Source organism: Chionomys nivalis, chromosome 6, assembly GCF_950005125.1.
Source record: "Chionomys nivalis chromosome 6, mChiNiv1.1, whole genome shotgun sequence".
In the NCBI taxonomy this organism is placed as follows: domain Eukaryota; kingdom Metazoa; phylum Chordata; class Mammalia; order Rodentia; family Cricetidae; genus Chionomys; species Chionomys nivalis.
The window spans coordinates 84,904,172-84,924,926 of record NC_080091.1 but is presented as its reverse complement, the minus strand read 5'-3'; the positions used below and the strand labels follow the sequence as shown (position 1 = coordinate 84,924,926).

General features: G+C 37.9%; 1 protein-coding gene across 1 annotated transcript in view; it reads left to right on the top strand.

The window, feature by feature from the left end:
• The window catches only part of LOC130876000 (transmembrane protease serine 11D-like), a 60,167-nt gene that overhangs the window by 6,672 nt on the left and 32,740 nt on the right, over nt 1-20,755 (top strand). The window contains exon 2 of the mRNA XM_057772374.1: nt 17,531-17,652. Within this exon, the coding sequence (XP_057628357.1) occupies nt 17,531-17,652 (122 nt within the window). The remainder of the gene's footprint in view (nt 1-17,530; nt 17,653-20,755) is intronic.

The window sequence follows — 20,755 nt, the reverse complement described above, 5'->3', positions numbered from 1 at the left end:
GAATTAGGTCAACTAGACAAAATTAACAGAGCATGAAACAATACTAAGTAAAGATGAAGATTGAGAGAGAAATAGAAGGAGAAAGAAGAGGGTATTTTTAGAGAATGACAGTTTTGTGAACCTTTCGTTCTCAGTCTGAACAGCAGAGTGCCAATGACTCTAATAAAGAGAGGACCATAGAGTCGACTTCAGTGTTGGATTTCTAAGTCTATTTGAATATGGTGTCCCTATGATACCTCTCTTTCCACTCACTGTTAGGAAGTGTGGCATAAAGGCAGAGTGGATGAGGTTCTTAAGTACTGTAATGTCTACCTTAGGACAGTTGAAGAGATGGAAAGACTAGTAACTGGCATGTGAGCAGACAGACATGTTTTCCTTGTTTAAGTAGAATACAAAGTTAGCATTATAAATAAAATATGTTTCAGTGGGTTCTTCTCCCCCACTTCTATTATATACTCCTGTTAGAACTGTAGTGTTGACAATGCTGGGGAGACTGTCCTGGAGGTGAGAGCATCTACTTCATGGAAAGGTCATGGAACTGAGGAAGTTCCTTCAATGCAAAGGAATGAAGTGAAAAGCAAATATGATTTTCCCTCAAAGATTCTTTGTTTAAATGATAAGGAAGAAAAATTAAATCCATAGAAGGGATTTTCTATGTGCCAAGCAGATGTATTGATCACAGTTTTTTCCCCAAGACTCCACGAAAACTGCTTCCCAAGATAAAAGAATATCACACAGCATCTCTCATAAGCGCCGAGAAAGGACATCTTTTGCAAAGGCCTCAGAACCTTTGCTGCATAAACCAAGGGACTCTGCTCATTTCATTATGAACAGAATCTTCATGAGAAAATGATCCAGAGAAGCCCAGTTCTTTCCCCTGCTTCTGAAAACAATACAAGGATGATGCAAAAAAATCCATTCATGAAAGTAAATATTACTCAAAAGCATTTGAAATAGCTAATCTTAGGCATGGTCGACGATTCACTGTAAATTACCATTTAGTTTTGCCTGTGAGAACAATGGCCATTTACTGGATAGCATAATTAAACAAAATTAGCCATGACAAATACAAATAGGAATTCCTCCCATTTGTCTCCCTAAGTTATATGTACTAAGTATTGGTCAGATGTTCTGTAAGAATGGTGCCAATACATTTCTACCATCTCCCTTGATGTATTATACCCAATATATTTTAAAATATTGTGTATACTTCAAGCTCTTTGTCCATGAATTTTCACAACTAAAACTTGTACATGTAATGATATATTTTTTTCTGCACTCCTCCTACCCCATCATTCATAGCATTTCACTTACCATCTCTCCATTCCTGACCCCCACATTTTAAAATAAGTTTTAAGTGTCTGCAATATATCCTTATATTCAAATTAAGCAAGATTATCATCTTGACAATTATCAAGAACATCTTAATATTTAGGTCTATATATAGCAATCAAGTTAATCATTGGAGAATACACACATATGTAGCAGTATTACCACTGCCCTGTACCCATTCAGAGAGCCAATTCCTCATCTCTTTGGCACATATGTTAGAGACAGTAATGAATGGAAAATAATACAAATCTCATCACTATGACCTGGACATAAAAACACCTTCTTTTTCCCTTTGCTTTCTGTAAAAATTAAATTATATATTGCTGTATATTAGGGTTAGCATATTTTAATGGAGCAATAAAGTAAGACTTTGAACATTTTGTAGTTATCCAAAAGTAAAAGATTGGCTATTGGTTGATTTTAAGAGACAGAGAACTAATGCATGTCAATAAAATCTCTTTATTCTATTTTTGAACTTCTATAGCCTAATTGTTTCAAAAACCCCTCTTAAAATAATGTAATACAGAGAAATATGTAGATCTCAATAAAATCAATAAAAAGAAAAAATTATTTTAAAAGGTTATGCTTATATCATGTAATATAGAAGTTTGCCACTTGTGGTTATTAAAATCAAAATTAATGGCAATGAAAAATGAAAAAAGTAATGCTTGTACATAATTTGGAAGCTTTGTACATAATTCGGAAATGAAGAGTCTTAGATCCAGAGCCACTAACTTAAATTATGCATTTTAGCAGATAACTCAAATATACATTAAAATTTAGTAAGAGTCATATGAAATGACAGATTTACAAAGCTTTAAAATAGCTGCCAAAGTCTCTAATATAGAGATAGAGATGTATAGCAAAAAAAAAATCTTGTGTATTTAGATATGAAAAACATGTCCTCTAAGCCAGGTGCAGTGTTTTTCTCTCTTTCCGTTGGCAAGTCAATAAGTATTCAAAGTAGAACTTTCCTAAGCTCTAGGAACACTGTGCATTTTTAAAATGCTGGGTCCTTTCGATATAAATGTTTATGTGCTCAGATAAGTTTGAGAACAAATGTGTCTCATTAATTCAGACGCAGGAGGGAAGTAAGAAACGGAGGTGAGGAACAGTCACAGGATGATAGCCATTCTGCCGTCAGCAGCTGGGTGCCATTGTGAGTCTTTGATTCTCTACAGTGTTTCCTCCATTCTGACCTGTGACAGGTGATGTGCACCTTTGGAGGTCTTACTGGGTTCATGAGCTTTCTCTAATGAACTGTTTGTAACTCCATCCAGTAAAAGAAACTGCAAGTGAGTGGGAGGACCATTATCCTAAGGGTTAAGAGCTTTGCATCATGTAAGGAGACAAGCATTCCTAATCATTGATGCTTTCACTGTTCTGGGTAACAAATTGCTCCCTCCCTGATTTAGTATCTCTCGTAGAGCAGTTACCTGCAAGCTGGCATGAGTGCTGAAGTGAAAGGGTTCCTGAAGTTCAGTCTGCCTTCTCTGTCAATTACTTACAGAAACCTTGAAATTTTTATTATTGTAATTTTCAACAATTGTTTAAAGATAAATTTTAATTATATATAATTATATATATATATATAAAATTTATCTTTATATCTTTGGTCTCTAATACAACTTTATATATGCAACTCTCACCAAAATCAGATTTCAGAAGTCTTATTCCAAAAGTATTCAATATATTCATTTCCAAAAGAAGTGTTTTGGTAAATAAATATCACATTATAAATACTCATAATTTTCAAATAGCAGGAAGATGAGATTGATATCTGTAAAGGTAAGAGAACATCTTTCTAAAAATAGATGGAAGCAAAAAATAAGACTTGTCTATTTGAAAACTAAATCCAGATTGAAAGAACTATTATTTGAGATCTCTTTGGAAACAAGCAAGGAAAGAATCTTCAATCAAGTAGTTATTATTTGCTTTGAAACTTGGCAGACTTCATGTATTTATCAAGGCTATACTTTTTAGAATTCAGAAATACAATACTAACATTGTACAACAGCGCCCTCTAGAGTATATACTTTGCTCTCTCCGACTAAACAATCAGGATATAAGACAGCCTGTGTAAGGACTTTCTGAGCATTAGAACAAGTTCTTTGACAACAATAGAGACGATGAGGTCATTGCTTCTATCACTTTAAGAACGCATAGTAACTGCAGCTGAGGAGATGGCTCAGTGGCTAAGCGTTTGCCAAATAAGCGTCAGCTTCAGACATCTGGTTCCCAGTGCCCAAGTGAAAGCCTGGTTGGCACAGGGCTGACAGTAATTTCACCATAGGAAGCAGAGACAGGCGACTTCCAGGACAAGTTGACCAGCTAGACTAGCAGGAACTCCGAAACTTCAGGTTCCTTGAAAGACTGACTCTATATGTAAGATGTAGAGTTATAGAGAAATTCACACAAAGTTGGTTTTGATTTTTCCATATATATGCACGTACCCCAACTCATTTTCACCCATACATGTGAGCACAAATACACATACCACACTCACATACAATGCAACAATATATATGACTTCTAGATACATCTAAATGAAGTACCAGCATCTTAAAGTTTCTGTTTATGTTGGCAGTGTTGCTTTCAGATCACCTAAGCAAGCTTTGTTTAATGGTACAGCCCCTTTATCATAGTAATACTATGTCCATTTGCATACAGAAGATTTGTGGTATCACCTATGGACACAAGGGCCCACCGTTTGTGCACCATATTCCCATCAAAGATGGGCTTCTTAGAAAAACAAACGCACATTGCAATAGAGCGGTAAGAAACAAAACAGATCTTAAAATCATTAATTGACTTGTCCCTGAAATAGCAAGTAGTCTCTAGATACCTTCTATGAACAAATATAAGAATGACTCTACAATAAAATATACCACATGTTGAATGAGAGGCAGCTTGGAAATTCTTATGAAGCTATGTCCGTCAATATTCTTCAGTAGTCCACAACATCTTCCCAGATAAACCATCTGCTAGGTGAGACATAAGTCACAACATGATAGTTAGATAGAAAGATAGACAGACAGACAGATGACATGTTTCTCCTTAGTCTAAAATATTATAAATAACAAAGTCACAAACAAGTGTCTGGACATTTTCATTTCGCAGATGATGGCTAAATAGCCGTATCAGACTCATGGAAGACCTGCCCTTTCCTAAACAGAAACAGAGGAGGTGTGGATTGAGAGTGGGAACAATAAATAATTTTATTTAAAAGAAGAAAACTGCACCATAATTCTGATTTCAAGAGGAAGAATGTTTATGTTTCTTTGACTAAGCCTTTCACAGCCAAGAAATATCTTGTCTTCCAGTTTATTATCACCAGAAGGGGGAAAGGACAATACCATGACTGTATTGATGAGCTAATATATGACATGCTACAATGGCCCCTCATCTCTGTATTATTATTATTTCAAAATTCCATGGTTGGGGCTAGAAAGATAACTTGGTGGTCAAGTGAACTTGGTGCTCTTTTAAAAAACCCAGGTTCAGAATCCAGAGTTCTCATGCTGGTGGTTCCATGGGATCTGATGCCCTCTTCTGACCTCTACAGGCAAAGTACTCACATATGTAAAATAAAACAAATTCCTGAATAAAGATATATCTTTGGTATATGTGGTATTCCTTAACCATCTTTCAATATCAGAAGTGAATTGTCCTTTAAATTTTTCTGAACGCTTTTGAACTGGTTGAATATTACAAATCAGAGCAATTGACCTTGTCTTTTTCTTGTGCTGTGCATACTGCGTTGCACCCATCAACCATGGGTTCATGCTCTTGAAACAGAACGCCATGCCTTCAATTAAATTGCTGAGTTTGATGAAGAGATATTTGAAGTTGATGTAGAAATCGACAATCTACGACTGTTAATATCCGGTTAGATTTTGGAACGGATGATGAAGGAGATGATGAACCTGTTCCTTTACCACCAGATACAACAATTCTTAATTAAAATTAAAAAGTCATTCAAGAGGTACAGTGCTCACAAGGATGTCCCTCCTCCTCCCCCTGGTGGTGTTGGGAACAAAAAAAAAAAGCAGACTAGTAATATACGTGTTTGGGACCAAGAAGTCATGAAAATTGACTCTAAGGAACACGTTTTCCACTTACTCTGCTGCCACCTCTTTAGACATCAAAGGTTTGTAATGTCACCTGCAAGACTGTTGCCAACGTGAGTGAGGAGGAAGCTCCTTAAGACATTTGAAAAACCTGAAATACCTAATATGCTGTACTGAAGAAGGAAGCCCAGAAACACAAAGGCAACCTTGATGTGAGGAGAAGTACCATGCCTGGCACTGTAGCTCTAGAAGGATTGCTTATTCCACCTGCGGGTCATGCTGCTGTGTTTATAATTGTCACTGTTAGAGGACAATCGACAAACATTTGCACATGGTTGTGGCAGCCCAGCCTGGTCCTCACTACATACAGCTTCAGCACAGGTCAGTTCCACAGATGCCTTTTTTCTGCTATGCGAATCAAAGTTTCTGTTTTATTGTTGTTGTTGTTGTTGTTGTTGTTTTACTACGAATAAAACTGAACTGTGCCTTCTTGCCAAGAAGTGGATTTTAGGGCTTTCCTTCTCTCTTTAAAGCAATGTCTGCCTAGTCTATTGTAAATAAGACCACTTATTGTAAGTATTTTGTCATAGAATTAACAAAGAATAATTCCTATCCCTTCATCAGAAACAAGAAAAGGACAAGCTGAAGTCTGAGTGGGGTTGTTAGGATGTGTTCTGACCTCTGGAGTCAGCCTACATCACAGTTGGTACATAGCTGGGTTTCCTTAACTGGCCTTGAGGACCTGTTTTATCTTTGTTATCTTCATTTTTAACCTCCTCAGCTTTGTATGTTGTCTAGAGATTTAGTCTACCACCTGGTTTGTGGGGTTGTATTTTGTTTTTGCTTTTTAGAGGGGGAATGGAGGTGTGACTAAACAATTTGCTAGTTTTTCAACTTAAAAGGACACTTCAAAAAGAGAAGAAAAACCAGAGCAGCAAGATGCTGTCTTCTTAAATAAAGGCATTACTCATGCGTTAGTAGGAAATTAGAAAGCTTACCCTTGCCTTTAAGGAATTTCTAAAGCAGTATAAGGAGGCGCACAATGAAATAAGCAAATTGTATAGGCAGCAGTGAGCCTCAGTTCTCTGCAGAATAGTAAAGTACAATTTTAAGTAGGGTGGTTACAAAGATCTTATTGAGATGTCAAATGAGCTACATCTTAAAGAAGACAAGCAAGCTCTGGGTAAAGTGAAGGTCAAAGTCCCCAAGCTAAGGAGTGCCTAGTATGCCTAGCCAGGATGCCCAGAGGGCTGAAGCAGAACACGAAAGTGAAGTAGGAAATGGCATCAGAATTATAAGGAAATATAGGGCTGTATCAGAAACTCCTGGATGTAGTGACTCTCAGAGAACTAAGAATTAAGAGGGAAAAGCATGACAAGACAAATATCCAGAGCTTTCCAAGATACTTGATAAACAGAGTTACATCAACAGATTTATTGTTGGAGAAACTAGAGGTATTAAAACATGCAAAATAAAACGAGAAAAACTTGTGGCATAAATCAGCAGGATGCCTTTAGTGGAATGACCAGTATAGACCATCGATGATCTAGCTTTGTTCCCAGAACATCTCACTTAATTCAATATTTCTTTCCATTTCTTTTTATCCAGCCTCCTCCCCTGTTTATTTTTGGTGACAAGGAGAAATTACTACAAAAATAGCTCCCATTCGAATAAAACAAATAGGAATGCGTGTCCAGCCTATAGCTAAGAACTAGCAGGGGGAGAAAAATCTATGCAAAATTAAACATTTACCTTAGGCTCGTTCTATCATGCCCTAAGTGCATGAGATAATCCCCTCCTGACTGATGGTTTAATGATGCAGGTGTGGTCCTTCATTCCACTCTTTAAATAACCACGTACGTAAGCACTGAGCGTGAACATTTAGTTTATTTTCATTCATCATTATAAGTTATATTAAGAATTAGCATTTGCTAGTAAAACCTCACACCAAACTTCATAGTTCCTTCATTTCTATTGGTAAGTCACAGTAAAGTTTCATTTATCCTGGGTCACAGATCACTAAGATTCTAGCCTCATGCGCAAAATGGGACCATGGTGCTGTGTTTTTAAATATTAACTCCTGGCTGCCTAAATTTTCTACACACACTATTATAAATGAACATTGTTTGCATGTGTTACTGGCTACTTCCATCTAGAAGTTTATATCATAGAATTTATATTTTTAATCAAATTATTTTTAATGTAGTCAGATTTGGCTTCCCACACTCTTTTTCAAAGCTTAAGCCTTAACTCCAAGATAAGAACGCATAAAAGATACTTTCTGTTCTAAGACCATCTCAGCCTAGACTCACAGTGGTGAACATAGTTTACAATATTGCTTTATTTAATAATTATTTTACAGGTCGAGGGTATATCCCTCAAAATGAAGATTGCAGAGCTAAAGAGATAGGCTTGCTGTGAAAACAAGAGAATCTGAGTTCAAATCTCTAGCATCTATTTAAAATCAGGCATGGCCATAAGTACTTTAATGCTGGAGGGGAAGACAAGTGGATCCCAGGAGTTTGGTGGCCAGCGTAGTAAAAATGCTAAGGTTCAGGTTCAATGAAAGACTCCATGCAGTGATAGAGGGAAGCACCTGAAGTCCTCCTCTTTCCTCCACATGTGCACTAATGGGTGTGTGTACCTGCACACACGCATTAGATGATAATACATGTGCAACACACACACTTTTCTTTATCTAGGATGCAACAAAAATATTTTCTTAACTGCTATAAAGTACCTTAGAACACATTTCTATCATATAATAAAAGAATAATGATATTATAATGTGAAGGAGCATGCCAAAGAACCTTCCAGAACACAAAAATAATTCATACAAAACAAGAACTACCTAGAAACTGTATCCTGTGCATCAAATAAAAGGCACTTATTTCCCTCCTAGGAGTAAAGCAATTTGTATATTGTGATCATACACTGAATTCTATAAAGCCAAAATAACCAGCCTATGAGGCAGCAGGACTCAGTTTTCAAGATTCACAGGCAGCAAGTATGCAGTAGCCATCAACAACTCACCTTTCCGTAACCTCCTCCAGTCTTCATCTCTTACACATATGCATGTACACACACACACACACACACATAAGTGAACATGCACACAAACATGTATACAGATTAGTCTTTTGTATCTTTATGAGAAGGTTAATCCTCCCAGTAGCAACTGCAGGACACTCCTTCATTGCTATCTTGCTGTGCATTTTGAACAGTGTTCTGCATTGCTTTGTGTAGCTGTGCATTTTGAACAGTGTTCTGCATTGCTTTGTGTAGCTGTGCATTTTGAACAATGTTCTCCACTGCTATGTGTAGCTGTGCAGTTGGAACGGTCTACAAAATGTGTGGCTTTCCAGTGGAAGACCGAGGGATAAAGTGAAGCCTATGCTCCCTGCCAAGCTGACTGCCTCAGAGCGAAGCCACATTTAGCTTAAAGGACACCCCTTTAAGGAGTTGTCTTTTCCTGGTTATCCCAAAATATATAGGCTCTCACACTTCCAGCCTCTGTATGTTTAAGTTGTATAGAGCAGCTTACATCATCAAGAAAAATAAACGAATTTAATTGCAATTCAAGATAAAAAGAAATAAGAATATAAATCATTAAAAGATAATAAGAGATTTTAACACAGAGTGATATGGATGTTATCGTTCTGTCGGGGGCCAGCCTCGACAAAAATACCCTCTTCCAGAGTGGAGGCATGGGAATGTAGAAATATAGTAAAGAATACAAAGATGCAAACGAAAATAATAAAGCGCAGAAATATATAGGATAGTATCGGGAGGGAATTTTTCAGTGAGTACTGAAAATTCACCCGTGTTTAATTTCCAACTGGTTAATATACACCTGACCTTAAAACATAGGAGTAAAACAAAAGACTGCATTAACATACAAATTGAAAGTCACGGGCTACATTCATCACTCAAACCCTAGACTCACACCCTAGACCAAACACTCTGTAGGCAAACCACTCCCTGGGTGGAATTCCAAGTTATTCCCATAAAGGGAACTGGAACTTAGTTGGATCCTTAAACTTTTGTTTTAGGTAGGAACCAACTACTTTCCTATTTCCCGAGCAGTTGTCTGGCAACTAGCCGCACGTGTTGCCCTTGAGAGAGCAGAACTCTGATTTACAACTAGGTGGGAGCTTTGTTTGAGTTAAAAGCACAATAACCTTAAATGAACTAAAAACAAGTCCCAAACTCTCTGACCTTTGGCCTCTTTGGGCCTCCATGTCATTCAAGTATAGAATTCTTCCTTCCATATGAACTGAGAATTCTCTATTAAGCAAGTCTATTCAACAAGCCATGACTCCAGGTCTGGCTGCCATCAAATTACACAATTCTGAGGAATGCTGCCTTCTTTCCTTTTACAGAGTATTCTCTTTACCTAAGGTTATCAAGGGAAATAAAACAAAGAAGAAATGAAAAGGCTCAGCTAGTAAAACAAGGATCCCATTTTCACAAAGAGGTTTCTCTGTTTTGATCTGTCGTAAAGTATTGAGTTTCCAAATGAGACGTTGTTTAAGCAAAGCATTTTTTAACTTAACAAAAAAAGGTAAAAACTAAACCATTTGGATAGCTCCCATTGCCTATATTGTGGGAAAAACCTATCTGGAGTTGAGACTGACTAAAATAAACTATCACCATCTGGACATAGTTCTCCTATTGTTTACAACTCCATTTTATTTGTATATTCTGTAAGAGAAGGTCTGCGAAGTATGTTTGGCTTCCATCTTTTAGTGTCAACAGTAGGGTAACAAGTGATGCGTGTTGGCCACACCATATAATTAGCAGAAACTCTCCTCCCATCTGGTGTGGACCTTGGCACACTGAACTTGACAAACCCGGATTTACATGACAGCTCTGTCACTTACTAGCTGAGTAACTTAATCCCTAAGCCGCTGTTTCCACATCCATAAAGCACATTTTTTATGAGGACTAAATGAGATGATGTAGGAAAGGCCAGGACTGCACAGGCACATGGTGAACTTTAATAGTTGGGAGAGTTGTTCCCTCATTTATAAATTTATACTCTTCAGCGTTCAAAGCTAGAACACATGATGTGCACTTGAACTTTCAAAAGTCTCTCCAAATTATTGTAAAATCATTTTTAGTATCCTTTGTAGAGTCATTTGTTGATTTTTCCATTAACAATGTCTGTGTAAATTCCATGGTCTTGTGCTAGCCATAGAACATAGACGAAGAAAGAACAGAACCTTCCATAAGCAAGTATCCTGGAAGTGGAGACTGACAGAAATGCCTTTGATGTGTGAACTGTAAAGGGAGGAGAAAAACATACCAAGCCTTATGAGATTAAATGAGGGGTAGCAGTGGGGCAAGAGGAGAACCACCCAAAAGGGCAGGATGATGCGTGAATTATCTTAAGGATGGGTAAGGCAGGCAACTGGCTAAAGTGATGCAGGTAAGTGAGGGTGACACAGAAGGTGAAATGGCAAGGATGATCACCATGTATCTTAAATGTCACAAAAAAGTTCAAATGCTAGCTTAAAGACAGGTGTATTTCAAATGAGGGATGGAAAAGGGAAGTTTTTCTTTAAAAAAAATCCCTAAAAGTGTTTTCTGGCATTGATTGGAAAGAAATAAAAATTCTATATTCAACTTAAATTTGACCTTTCAGAAAAATCATCCCCAAATTCTCTAGACTCAAAATTGAAAAGATAGCAAGACTCTGACCACTCCCCAGTCATTCACCATCTCATCTAAGACACAATTATCTATCTTTTGCCTTGAATGCTGGATAACCTAAATCCTCTCCCACTGCATCTCAGACCTATTACTCCCCTAACAAGAACAAGAGGACCTACTAAAAGAACAGATCTGAGGGTTTTGTTCTCAAAACCTCAAATACCTGCCCCACTCAGATGGAGAGCTTTATGTGCCCAGACCCAAAAGACTTGTCTCTGTCATGATCCTCTATTTCAATATCTCTAAACTTATTTGCTTTTACTATCCTTCCCTTTTCCTCAACCCACCAATGCACATGACCATTGATCCTCCCTCCTCGCTCTCCCTAAAAATAAACAAAGGGCACCCAGGTTCAGGGCCTCCTATCCTTTCTAACTAGATCATTCTTCTGTTGCCTTCTAGTGGTACACTAGACAGCTTGCCACTTTTTTCATCTTCATTCACATGTCACCTTTTCAGTAGGTCCTTCCTGGTCACTCTAACTTTTCAGTACCTCATACAGACTCATCTCTCCACTTCCGGCTTCATCTTTTGTTTTACACATTTACCTTTGTCCTGTCTTCCACTCTTGCCCCCATCGCCAAGGTTGGATCTTATTCAATGAAGGTTGCTATCAAAGAGTGGTATAGAAGAGGTAGCTTAGAAACAAGAAAATTTATTTCTTGCTTTCTGGAGGCTGGGAAGTCCACATCAAAGTACAAGATTTGTATCTGTTAAGGGCCTGATTTTTGAGTTATGGAAGCCAAATTTCTCACCATAGCCTTGAAAGACTCATGAGAGATCCATGCAGTCTCTCCTATCAGGACAATGATCCCATCAGTGAGTTCACTCTCTTCATATCCTAACCACCTACACCAACTCTACCTTAAAATGCCACATCATCTTGGGGGTTAGGAGTTCAATACATGAATTTTAAAAGAACAGTAACATTTATCCCATTGCAGCTAGTGTGTTCGTTTTGTTTACTGGGTGCCCAGTACCTAAAGCAATCACTACAACATTGTAGGCTGTTCCTAAATCTGTTAATTAAACATTTGATTGGTTAAAAATCAAGGAGACCGGTTGAAAGGTATTTCAAATATCACCAATGAGGCAATTGTCAAATCAGAGTTGAGATATAGAGATTACAAAGGAAGAGACTTAGGCAGTAGAGTATGAATTTATTGCTTACCTTTTGTATTGAGACGTAACCAAGAGGGACAAAGTGGAGCTAACTTCTGAGTGCGTAATGTAGGTGGTAATGTTTGCCAACATGAAAAACACTGTGTGCCGGGGAACGAGTCTATGAACTGTTTATTTAGGTGATGTGGAACATCCATAAGCTATTCAGTGAAAAACTGGAAACAATGGTGAAAAATATAGAAAGATCTATAGGCTTAGGAGATTATTTTAGGAATATTCTATTGGGTGCTTGTGAGATCTATAACATGTAGTGAGCTTATGGTAAAAACTATGTATCAGAAAAGAACTGAGACCCAAATCACTGCTAACGTCATAACTGACATCTAAAATGCACATAAAAGTGTCAAAATGTTCAGTTTTCACATTATGCAAATTTGATCTAATAAGTACCTTTTTATTCTTTCAGATAATATGAATTAATTATTAAATTTATTAATACATAGCAAAATATTAGGTATATCTATGTATCAGTGGCAGAAGTTAATGTTTCCATATAATATAGTAAGACATATTTTTCAAATGAAAATTAAATCAATTCCTTTATTGCATATTTCCTATACAATAAGATACATACATACCATGTGTAAGACAAAATTCTAGATATTTGAAATGCAATCAAAAGATTTGGTTATCCTTGTTTTTCCCAAAGTGAGATCACAAGAGATAAAAAAAAAAAACAGCACTTTTCTGTCCTCTGAAGTGTTGGTGACTCAGGACATATGTAAAGAAGTTTGTGTTATTTCCCTGAAGCCTTCCTGGTTTCCATTTCCAGCTCTGCCACACTTGATCAAGAAGAATTTACTTCCTCAGCATCACTTTCCCCTGTTCGGAATGGACTCTATTAGTGACTTCATACAACTGTTGTGAAAGCTAGCACCCCATATGTGGTGCCTGTCACAAAAGCAGCTAACTAGGGTACAGGAAGCTGGGCCATTATGGTAATCAAATTACAACTGAATATTTGCTTTTCTGTTTTAACGCAAGTGCTGAAAATCAAATTTTTCCTGATTTTTCCTCAACTACATTATAAATCAAACTTCAAGCCAATGTCTGTGACGTCATTTCTATAAATTTATGAGCTTAAAATTCATCTGGAATTACCATAAACTTTATAATCAGCAGCACACCGAGATTTACCTCTGAAGATACCTCCTCAGCTGTTTCTACTGGGTGGAACAATTGATTCTTATGTAATCGTCGCTTGAGAGATTAAGGTGACTTAGGCTCCACACCCTTTGTTTCTTTAGTCATCTGTCTTATGGTGCTTCTCAGTCTATCTGTTCAAGGTGTCTTCAGTAAACTTAAGGCAAAGTTGGCTCCAGAGTCATTCCCATGGGAGGCGAGGCTCATGTAAATGGAGGCATGTACTGACTCCAATTTTTGCTTTTTGTTTTGTTTTCTTTTCTTTTTTAAAAAATTTTACTGTATTCTTTTTTCTTTTCCTGAAAATAGATTCTTTTCTCATGCAATACATTCTGATTATAGTTTCCCCTTCCCTCTACTCTCCTCAGGTCCTTCCCACCTCTCTTCCCTGCCAGATCCACTCTTTCTGTCTCTCATTAGAAAAGAACAGGCTTCTAAGAGACAACAACCCAACATGACAAAAATAAAAGATGAAGCAAAACTATCTTATCAAAGTTGGACCCAGCAACCTAACAGGAGGAAGAGTCCCAAGAGCAGGCACAAGAGTCAGAGGTCTGACTCTATCTCATTCATTCGCAGTCAGGAGTCCCATAAAAACACAAAGCTGAACGCTATAATAAATATGCAGAGGACCTGATACAGGCCCACATAGGCCCTGTTGCTTGCTGCTTCAGTGGCTGTGAGCTCATATGCGTTTTGTTTGATTGACTCTGAGGGCCTTGTTCTCCTCCATCCCTCTGGCTCTTACAATCATTCTGCCTCCTCTTCCATGGGAATTCATGAGCTCTGAGGGTAGGAATTGGATAGAGATCTCTGATTTAGACTCTCTCCACAAAGCATCTAGCTGTGGGTCTCTGCATCTGCATCCACCTGCTCCCAGAGGAAACCTCTCTGATGATGACTGGGTTAGCCACTGGAGTCCTCACCCCTATATTCTAGTGTCTTCTATAAGGGAAGATATTCGTCAGGCTACTGGAAAATAAACATGTGCATCAACCCGGCCACAAAACTTTTGTCCTACAATCTACCCCACCTGCAAAATATGCTAGGACATTGGTGACACAGAATGTGTGGGAGTAGCTAGCCAATCTAAGATCTGGTACATGAGACAGAACCCATACTGGACAGTGTTTGTGCAACCACAAACCAGAGACTCGATAGCCCTGATCTAGGGTAAAACTAAACACTACTGATCTAAAAAGAAAATGTTCTGCTATACCCAACCTTTCGGGTTTTTTGTTGTTGTTGTTGTTGTTGTTGTTTCCAACCTTTCATTTTTAGTGATCAGCCTTGGTTGACCTTCAGCTTACTCCTTGTTTTTGATTGCCTTTTATTTCACTCCAGACCCAGTACTGCAACCTGTTGTAGGCTGTAACTGGCACAACCCCCTGAGGTGACAGTGCTGGGGGGACAAGTGAATCCACTGAGTCTCAAAGTAAATGACAAAATTCCCGCCTTCTCCCACCTGCTGAACTAGAAAGCCTGCTTTCACCAGTACAGCAAAATAAACCAGATGAAGTAGAATTGATTAGAAAGAGAAATCTATGTCTTTTATCTCTTTGTTGAGTTATTCTTGGGTAACATCCTTCCTACAAGATGGATTAAAACACACTTATTAAATTATGGGTTTGATCAGGACTGTATTTTTAATTTATAATGTATCTAGTCAATAAAAATGCAAGTTAGCAAATTTACATCCACTTCCATCTTCTAGAATTTTACTGGCTCTATCCACAGCACATAGTACACAAAGAATGAATTGCAACAAGGAGAAGAGAACCATTTATGAATCTGTTATCTGGACATAATTCAGGCACTGCGGGGCCACACTCTCTTGAAACCTAAAATCAAGAAACCAATGATCACCTTAGAATATTTATTTCTTTCTCACCTCAGAATGTCCAAAAGCAAATAGAAAAAAATAGACTAGAATCTGGCCAAATGTAATTGAACCCCAGTTCTGTTGAGGATTTAAAAAATGAAATACACCCAGGAGGTTGAATGTGCAATAAATATTTATAATATAAACATTTACAAAACCCCGAAGTACGCCTGACCCCTCTAGAGTCTAGAGCATCAGAAACAACTGCATGGAAAACATCTATTCTGAAAGAATTCACAGATTAATCTATTTAACTAGAAACATTTTTATTTTGTATTATATAACCTCATTTTATCTTCAAAAAGCCTTGTGAGATAGGCACAGTTATTCCCATTTCTTTAGGTAAATGACAACATGACTGTAATGGTAAAATTAAAAAATGATGAAGATCCCCGGTGGTGGCAGGCAGCAGAAATGCTACAGGTCCTCAAGCAGTGGCAGCAGGCCATGTAGCAGCAGGCAGCAGGCCCTGAGAGCAGTAAATCCCAGACAGGGATGGCTGCAGGTCCTTGAGTGGTGGCTGGTCCAGGGCAGGGAGATGTGGCAAGAGACGGAGACATGGATAAGCACACCATGCAGAGTGAGATTGGATATTTATATTCAGTGGGTTATGGAGGGGGGAGAAAGAAGGAGAGAAAAAGAGAGGGGAGGAGGGAGGGAGGGAGGGAAGGAGGGAGAGAGAAGAGAAGAGAAGAGAAGAGAAGAGAAGAGAAGAGAAGAGAAGAGAAGAGAAGAGAAGAGAAGAGAAGAGAAGAGAAGAGAAGAGAGAGGGCGAGACAGAAGGAGGGAGGGGGAGAACTGGGGAGAGGCAGAAGCTGCCTCTTCAAGAGAGAGAAGGAACTCAGCTTGGAAGCTGAAGATCAGCCTGTCTCAGCAGTGGCTGAGATCATTACAATGACTACCCAAACAAGGAGCTGCCCTGGTGACCTCCCCATGGGAGTGTCCATGGCCATGGCTCTCCTGAAGGAAAGAAGACAGTGAATGAAATTGTTCTAAGTGGTATTCCTACTGTAAAATGAAATAGTATATTAATACAAATTGGTTGGCCTGTGCTGCAGCTTATGAAGTTGAAAATAAAAACGTCACCTGCATCATCTGTTGCTAGAGAGGCTCTAATCCAGTGGTCCTCATCCCTTTGGGGATAGAATGACACTTTCACAAGGGTTAGAGATACCATACCCTGTATATCACATATTTACATTATGATTCATAACAGTAACAAAATTACAGCTATGAGGCAGCAATAAGAATAATTTCGTGGGGTCTAGAAGAGCTAGTTCCAGGACAGGAACCAAAAAGCTACAGAGAAACCCTGTCTCGAAAAAAAAAAAAAAAAAAGAATAATTTTATGGTTGGAGTCACAACAACAGGAGGAACTGGATTAAAGGGTCGCAACATGAGGAAGGCTGAGAACCATGGCTGCTTCTAGTATTTTTTTTGCCCACATTGTCATTTGCAATAATGTGAAGTAACACATTGCAGTAACATCTTGAAGGAAGTTATTGTTCTAATCCTCAACCTCACCCGCCCCACCTTTTCCTCTTTCATCCTTCACACTCAATGTGGGCTCTCCTCAGCACACCCTTGGTAATGCCCCTAGTTAAGATAGATTGCTGTGATAGCACCAGGTTTGGGAGCTTGGAAGGCCTTGCAGTATGAAAGAATCTTTAGTGGTTGATCTTAAAAGCACAACAATTGTGTTCGTTTGTTTAGTTCCAGCATTTGGGAAGCAGTGGCAGGTGGATTTCTACGTATTTGGTCCAACTTGGTCTACACAGGCAGTTCCAAGCCAGCCAGAAATACATAGTAAGACCCTCTCTCAAAAACATAACCAAATAAAAACCCCAAAGAACACTGACTGGTAGTAAAAGATAAAGTAATTCTACACCATAGGTCAGATGACATTATTATTCTACCAAACTACTTAAAAAGAGAGAGAGAGAGAGAGAGAAAGAGAGAGAGAGAGAGAGAGAGAGAGAGAGAGAGAGAGAGAGAGAGAGAGAGCTCTATGACAAAAAAAAAGAGAAAATTCTGAAAGGAAAGTATGAAGAACATCCTGGTGGGTTCAGGTTGGATTCCTACAACTATGCCTCTATTATCAGATTCATGGACAAACAAAGAGATTCAGAAAGACAGCCATAGACAGTGAGAGTGTGCATTTCCACATGAACTGAGTGGCTTTCTTTTCTCTGATTCCTGTTCTCAGGCCAAGATCAGTGATACCACGGTCAAGGTTCTTCAGTCCCTTTGTAGTAGCTTTCGTTGTCATAACAACCGTATTGCTCCTGGCCATGACTGTAGGTCTCCTTATTCACTTCTTAGCTTTTGGTAAGTACCTTTCAGATTAAATAATTAAATGTATCTCAGATTAAAAACGTAGTCTTTCCTCTATATCTATTTCCGAACACGCAGTAATATTGTTTAGAATTCTTCTCTAAGTATATATTCATATATATCAACATTTCTTCTCAATGAGTATTTTAATTTGATTTATGGTTTGGTTGGTTTTTGGGGGGAAGGGGAGTAATACTTTGGCTTTTCAAAATATACAAAGTATCCCACTACTTGGTGAGTGGAAGCAGGAGAACCAGAAGTTCAAAGTACTCTGTGGCTATATCGAGAATATAAGGCCATCCTGGATTACGTGAAACACCCTCTCAAAAACTCCAAACTAACCATTTAATAAATGTTGGGCGGCTCTGCTGGGCTGAGGTTGCAGCCTGCCGTGGTCCGGCAGCTCTCTCCATGCTAGGGAACATGTAGGTCTCCCAGGAAGAAGACTTCCTTCCTACTCTCTACCTGACCTTCTTTGGAGATGCCTGAGTTATCTCTAGTGTGACCCTTGACACAGTTCCCTGCAGAGCCTTTCCCCCTGCTGCCCATCGGGTGTTCTGACATCAGACTAGGAGTTTTCTTTTTCTTTCTTTCTTTCTTTCTTTCTTTCTTTTTTTTTTTTTTTTTTTGGTTTTTCGAGACAGGGTTTCTCTGTGGTTTTGGAGCCTGTCCTGGAACTAGCTCTTGTAGACCAGGCTGGTCTCGAACTCACAGAGATCCGCCAGCCTCTGCCTCCCAAGTGCTGGGATTAAAGGCGTGTGCCACCACTGCCCGGCTAGGCTAGGAGTTTTCTATAGGACCCTGCTGCCAAGTAAGGAGCCTTATGATAGCCACATGCTGTTTAATGCCCAATCACTTCCCCAGCCTTTATATCTCCCCTAACTGTGAACTAAAGCTGAGCTTGAACACTGAAGCAGTCTCCAGAAGGCTATTTCCTTCATACCTACCACAGGGTGGACAAGGACCTGCTTGCTATTCCTGCTTCCTTTGCCCTATGAAGTCCAGTGCTCAAAGGACCAAGGGGAAAGAAGGACGAGACCCCAAATAAAGCCTACCATTTTAATATAACAAACATTGTTGCACAGAAGAGAAACATTCTAGACTGAAGAATAAAATCACTCGCTACTTCTTTCCTGCTAACATTGAATAACTTTGCTTTTGTTAGCACCACGATTGTCTTTTTCTTTTTTTTATTGATTTTTTGAGCTCTACATTTTTCTCTGCTCCCCTCCCTGCCTCTCCTGTTTTTTTCATTTAATAGCCTGATAAAATCATGAAAGCAAAATACTGCAAACAACCTTGAGTTTCACCGCATGAAATTCAGATGTGCCTAAGTGTTTGCTAAGCCATTCTGTCTCCTGAAAGCAGTCTCACAAGCTAAACTGCTACTGTGCTCAGTAGATAAGTTTACCTCATACTGGGAAATACAAAGCTGCGGTACCAAATTTAAGTAAGATGGATGATTTTAGTATTAGTTAGCCTTTAAAACAGTTTATGTTATATCATTAGTACAAGAAAAAGTAATATACAAAAAATATGTATACAGGTTTCTTTAAAATCCTGGTAAATACTATTTCAGAAGTCTTAATACACAAAATTAATCATATTATGTACCATAATGTATAGTAATTATATAATAATATAAATAATATAAGGGTTAATATTATTTCAGGAGTTTTAATACACAAAACATATTGTTAGATAACATAACTTTCCCTTAAAATACATTTTGAGTTTGTTTTAGAAATAACTATGCCAACCCTCATATATGGTGTGCAAATAAATATGTATGAATATGAATAGAAAATGAAAAGGCACAGTTTATGGTATGTCGTATTATAAAAAATAAAAAATGATTAAAAATAAAATTATCAATGCTAAAAAGAATCAGTAATGAGGAATAATCATTCCAGATAATCAGATACAAAGGCTATAACTAAGTAGAATTTTTCTCAACATAATGCTATCAAATTACATGAAGTTAGCCATCAAATAAATTATAGATGCAAAAAAGGAGGTTATCATTGAGCTTCATATTAAGTTAACGAATGTCACAAGACAGCACATTCTCAAACATAAATAATAAAAAGAGATACCAAGGCAATCATATTCCAGTCAGAACCTCATGATCACTTATGAAATACAAATGACTTGCTCCACCCTCATTTAGTGAACTACTTAACTCCTAGGGTTAGTAGTTCTTCCTTATTCTAGTTATTTCTCTATGAGTTACATACATGATCATAGGAACGAAAAACATTTCCCAAGAGGTTCTGCTAAGTTATTTCCCTATTCATAATTCTCTTAGTTACGTATGCGTATTTTAAGGATTCTTGACATCTTTGCACTGAATGTTTTTTTCCAGAAGACTCTCTTGGTGAAAATACCTTACTATAGGCAGCCAGACTAGACATGCTCTGAGAAAGTTTCTCTTATTCCAGGAAAACTGTCAGATCAATAATCCATCTACAAAACTACTGTCTAAAGGCTTGGGGTGATTGTTCAGTGTATGTAGGACCAGTTGTCCAAGCTCATTTGTAAATTCTAGGCAAGATTCATGGGTGTGTAACTGGAGTGGACACAGACAGGCAGATCATGGAGTTTTCCAGAAAATAGTCTAGCTGGAGTGTTGAATTCCAGACACTGTGTCAAAAACCTAAGTCAGATAAAAAATAAAACAATTAGCACTGATCTGTACACGCACACACACACACGCGTACATACGCAAGCACATAAGGGCATACGCACATATACCACACACACATAAAATAACTAATTTCTAAAAAAGAATATTTGATAATTTAAAACCATTCCCTTACTTGAATTTGTTTTTTACCAATGAACAATCACATATCATAAATTTATATTAATGCTTACCGAGTGAGTAAAACAAAATATTATTTAGATGTAATACTAACAAAAATCATAATACTTCTGTACAACTTTAAAAGATCCAAAATTAATGCTAGGCCTACTTCTTTTACCTCAACAATCTTAGCTTTGCCAGTCTTTTGAAAGCTCAAAATAAAGTAATCCTGCTACATTTATATTAAGTACGGACTTTTCTTTCTCTAAAAGTCAATCTCCTTAGCAGCAC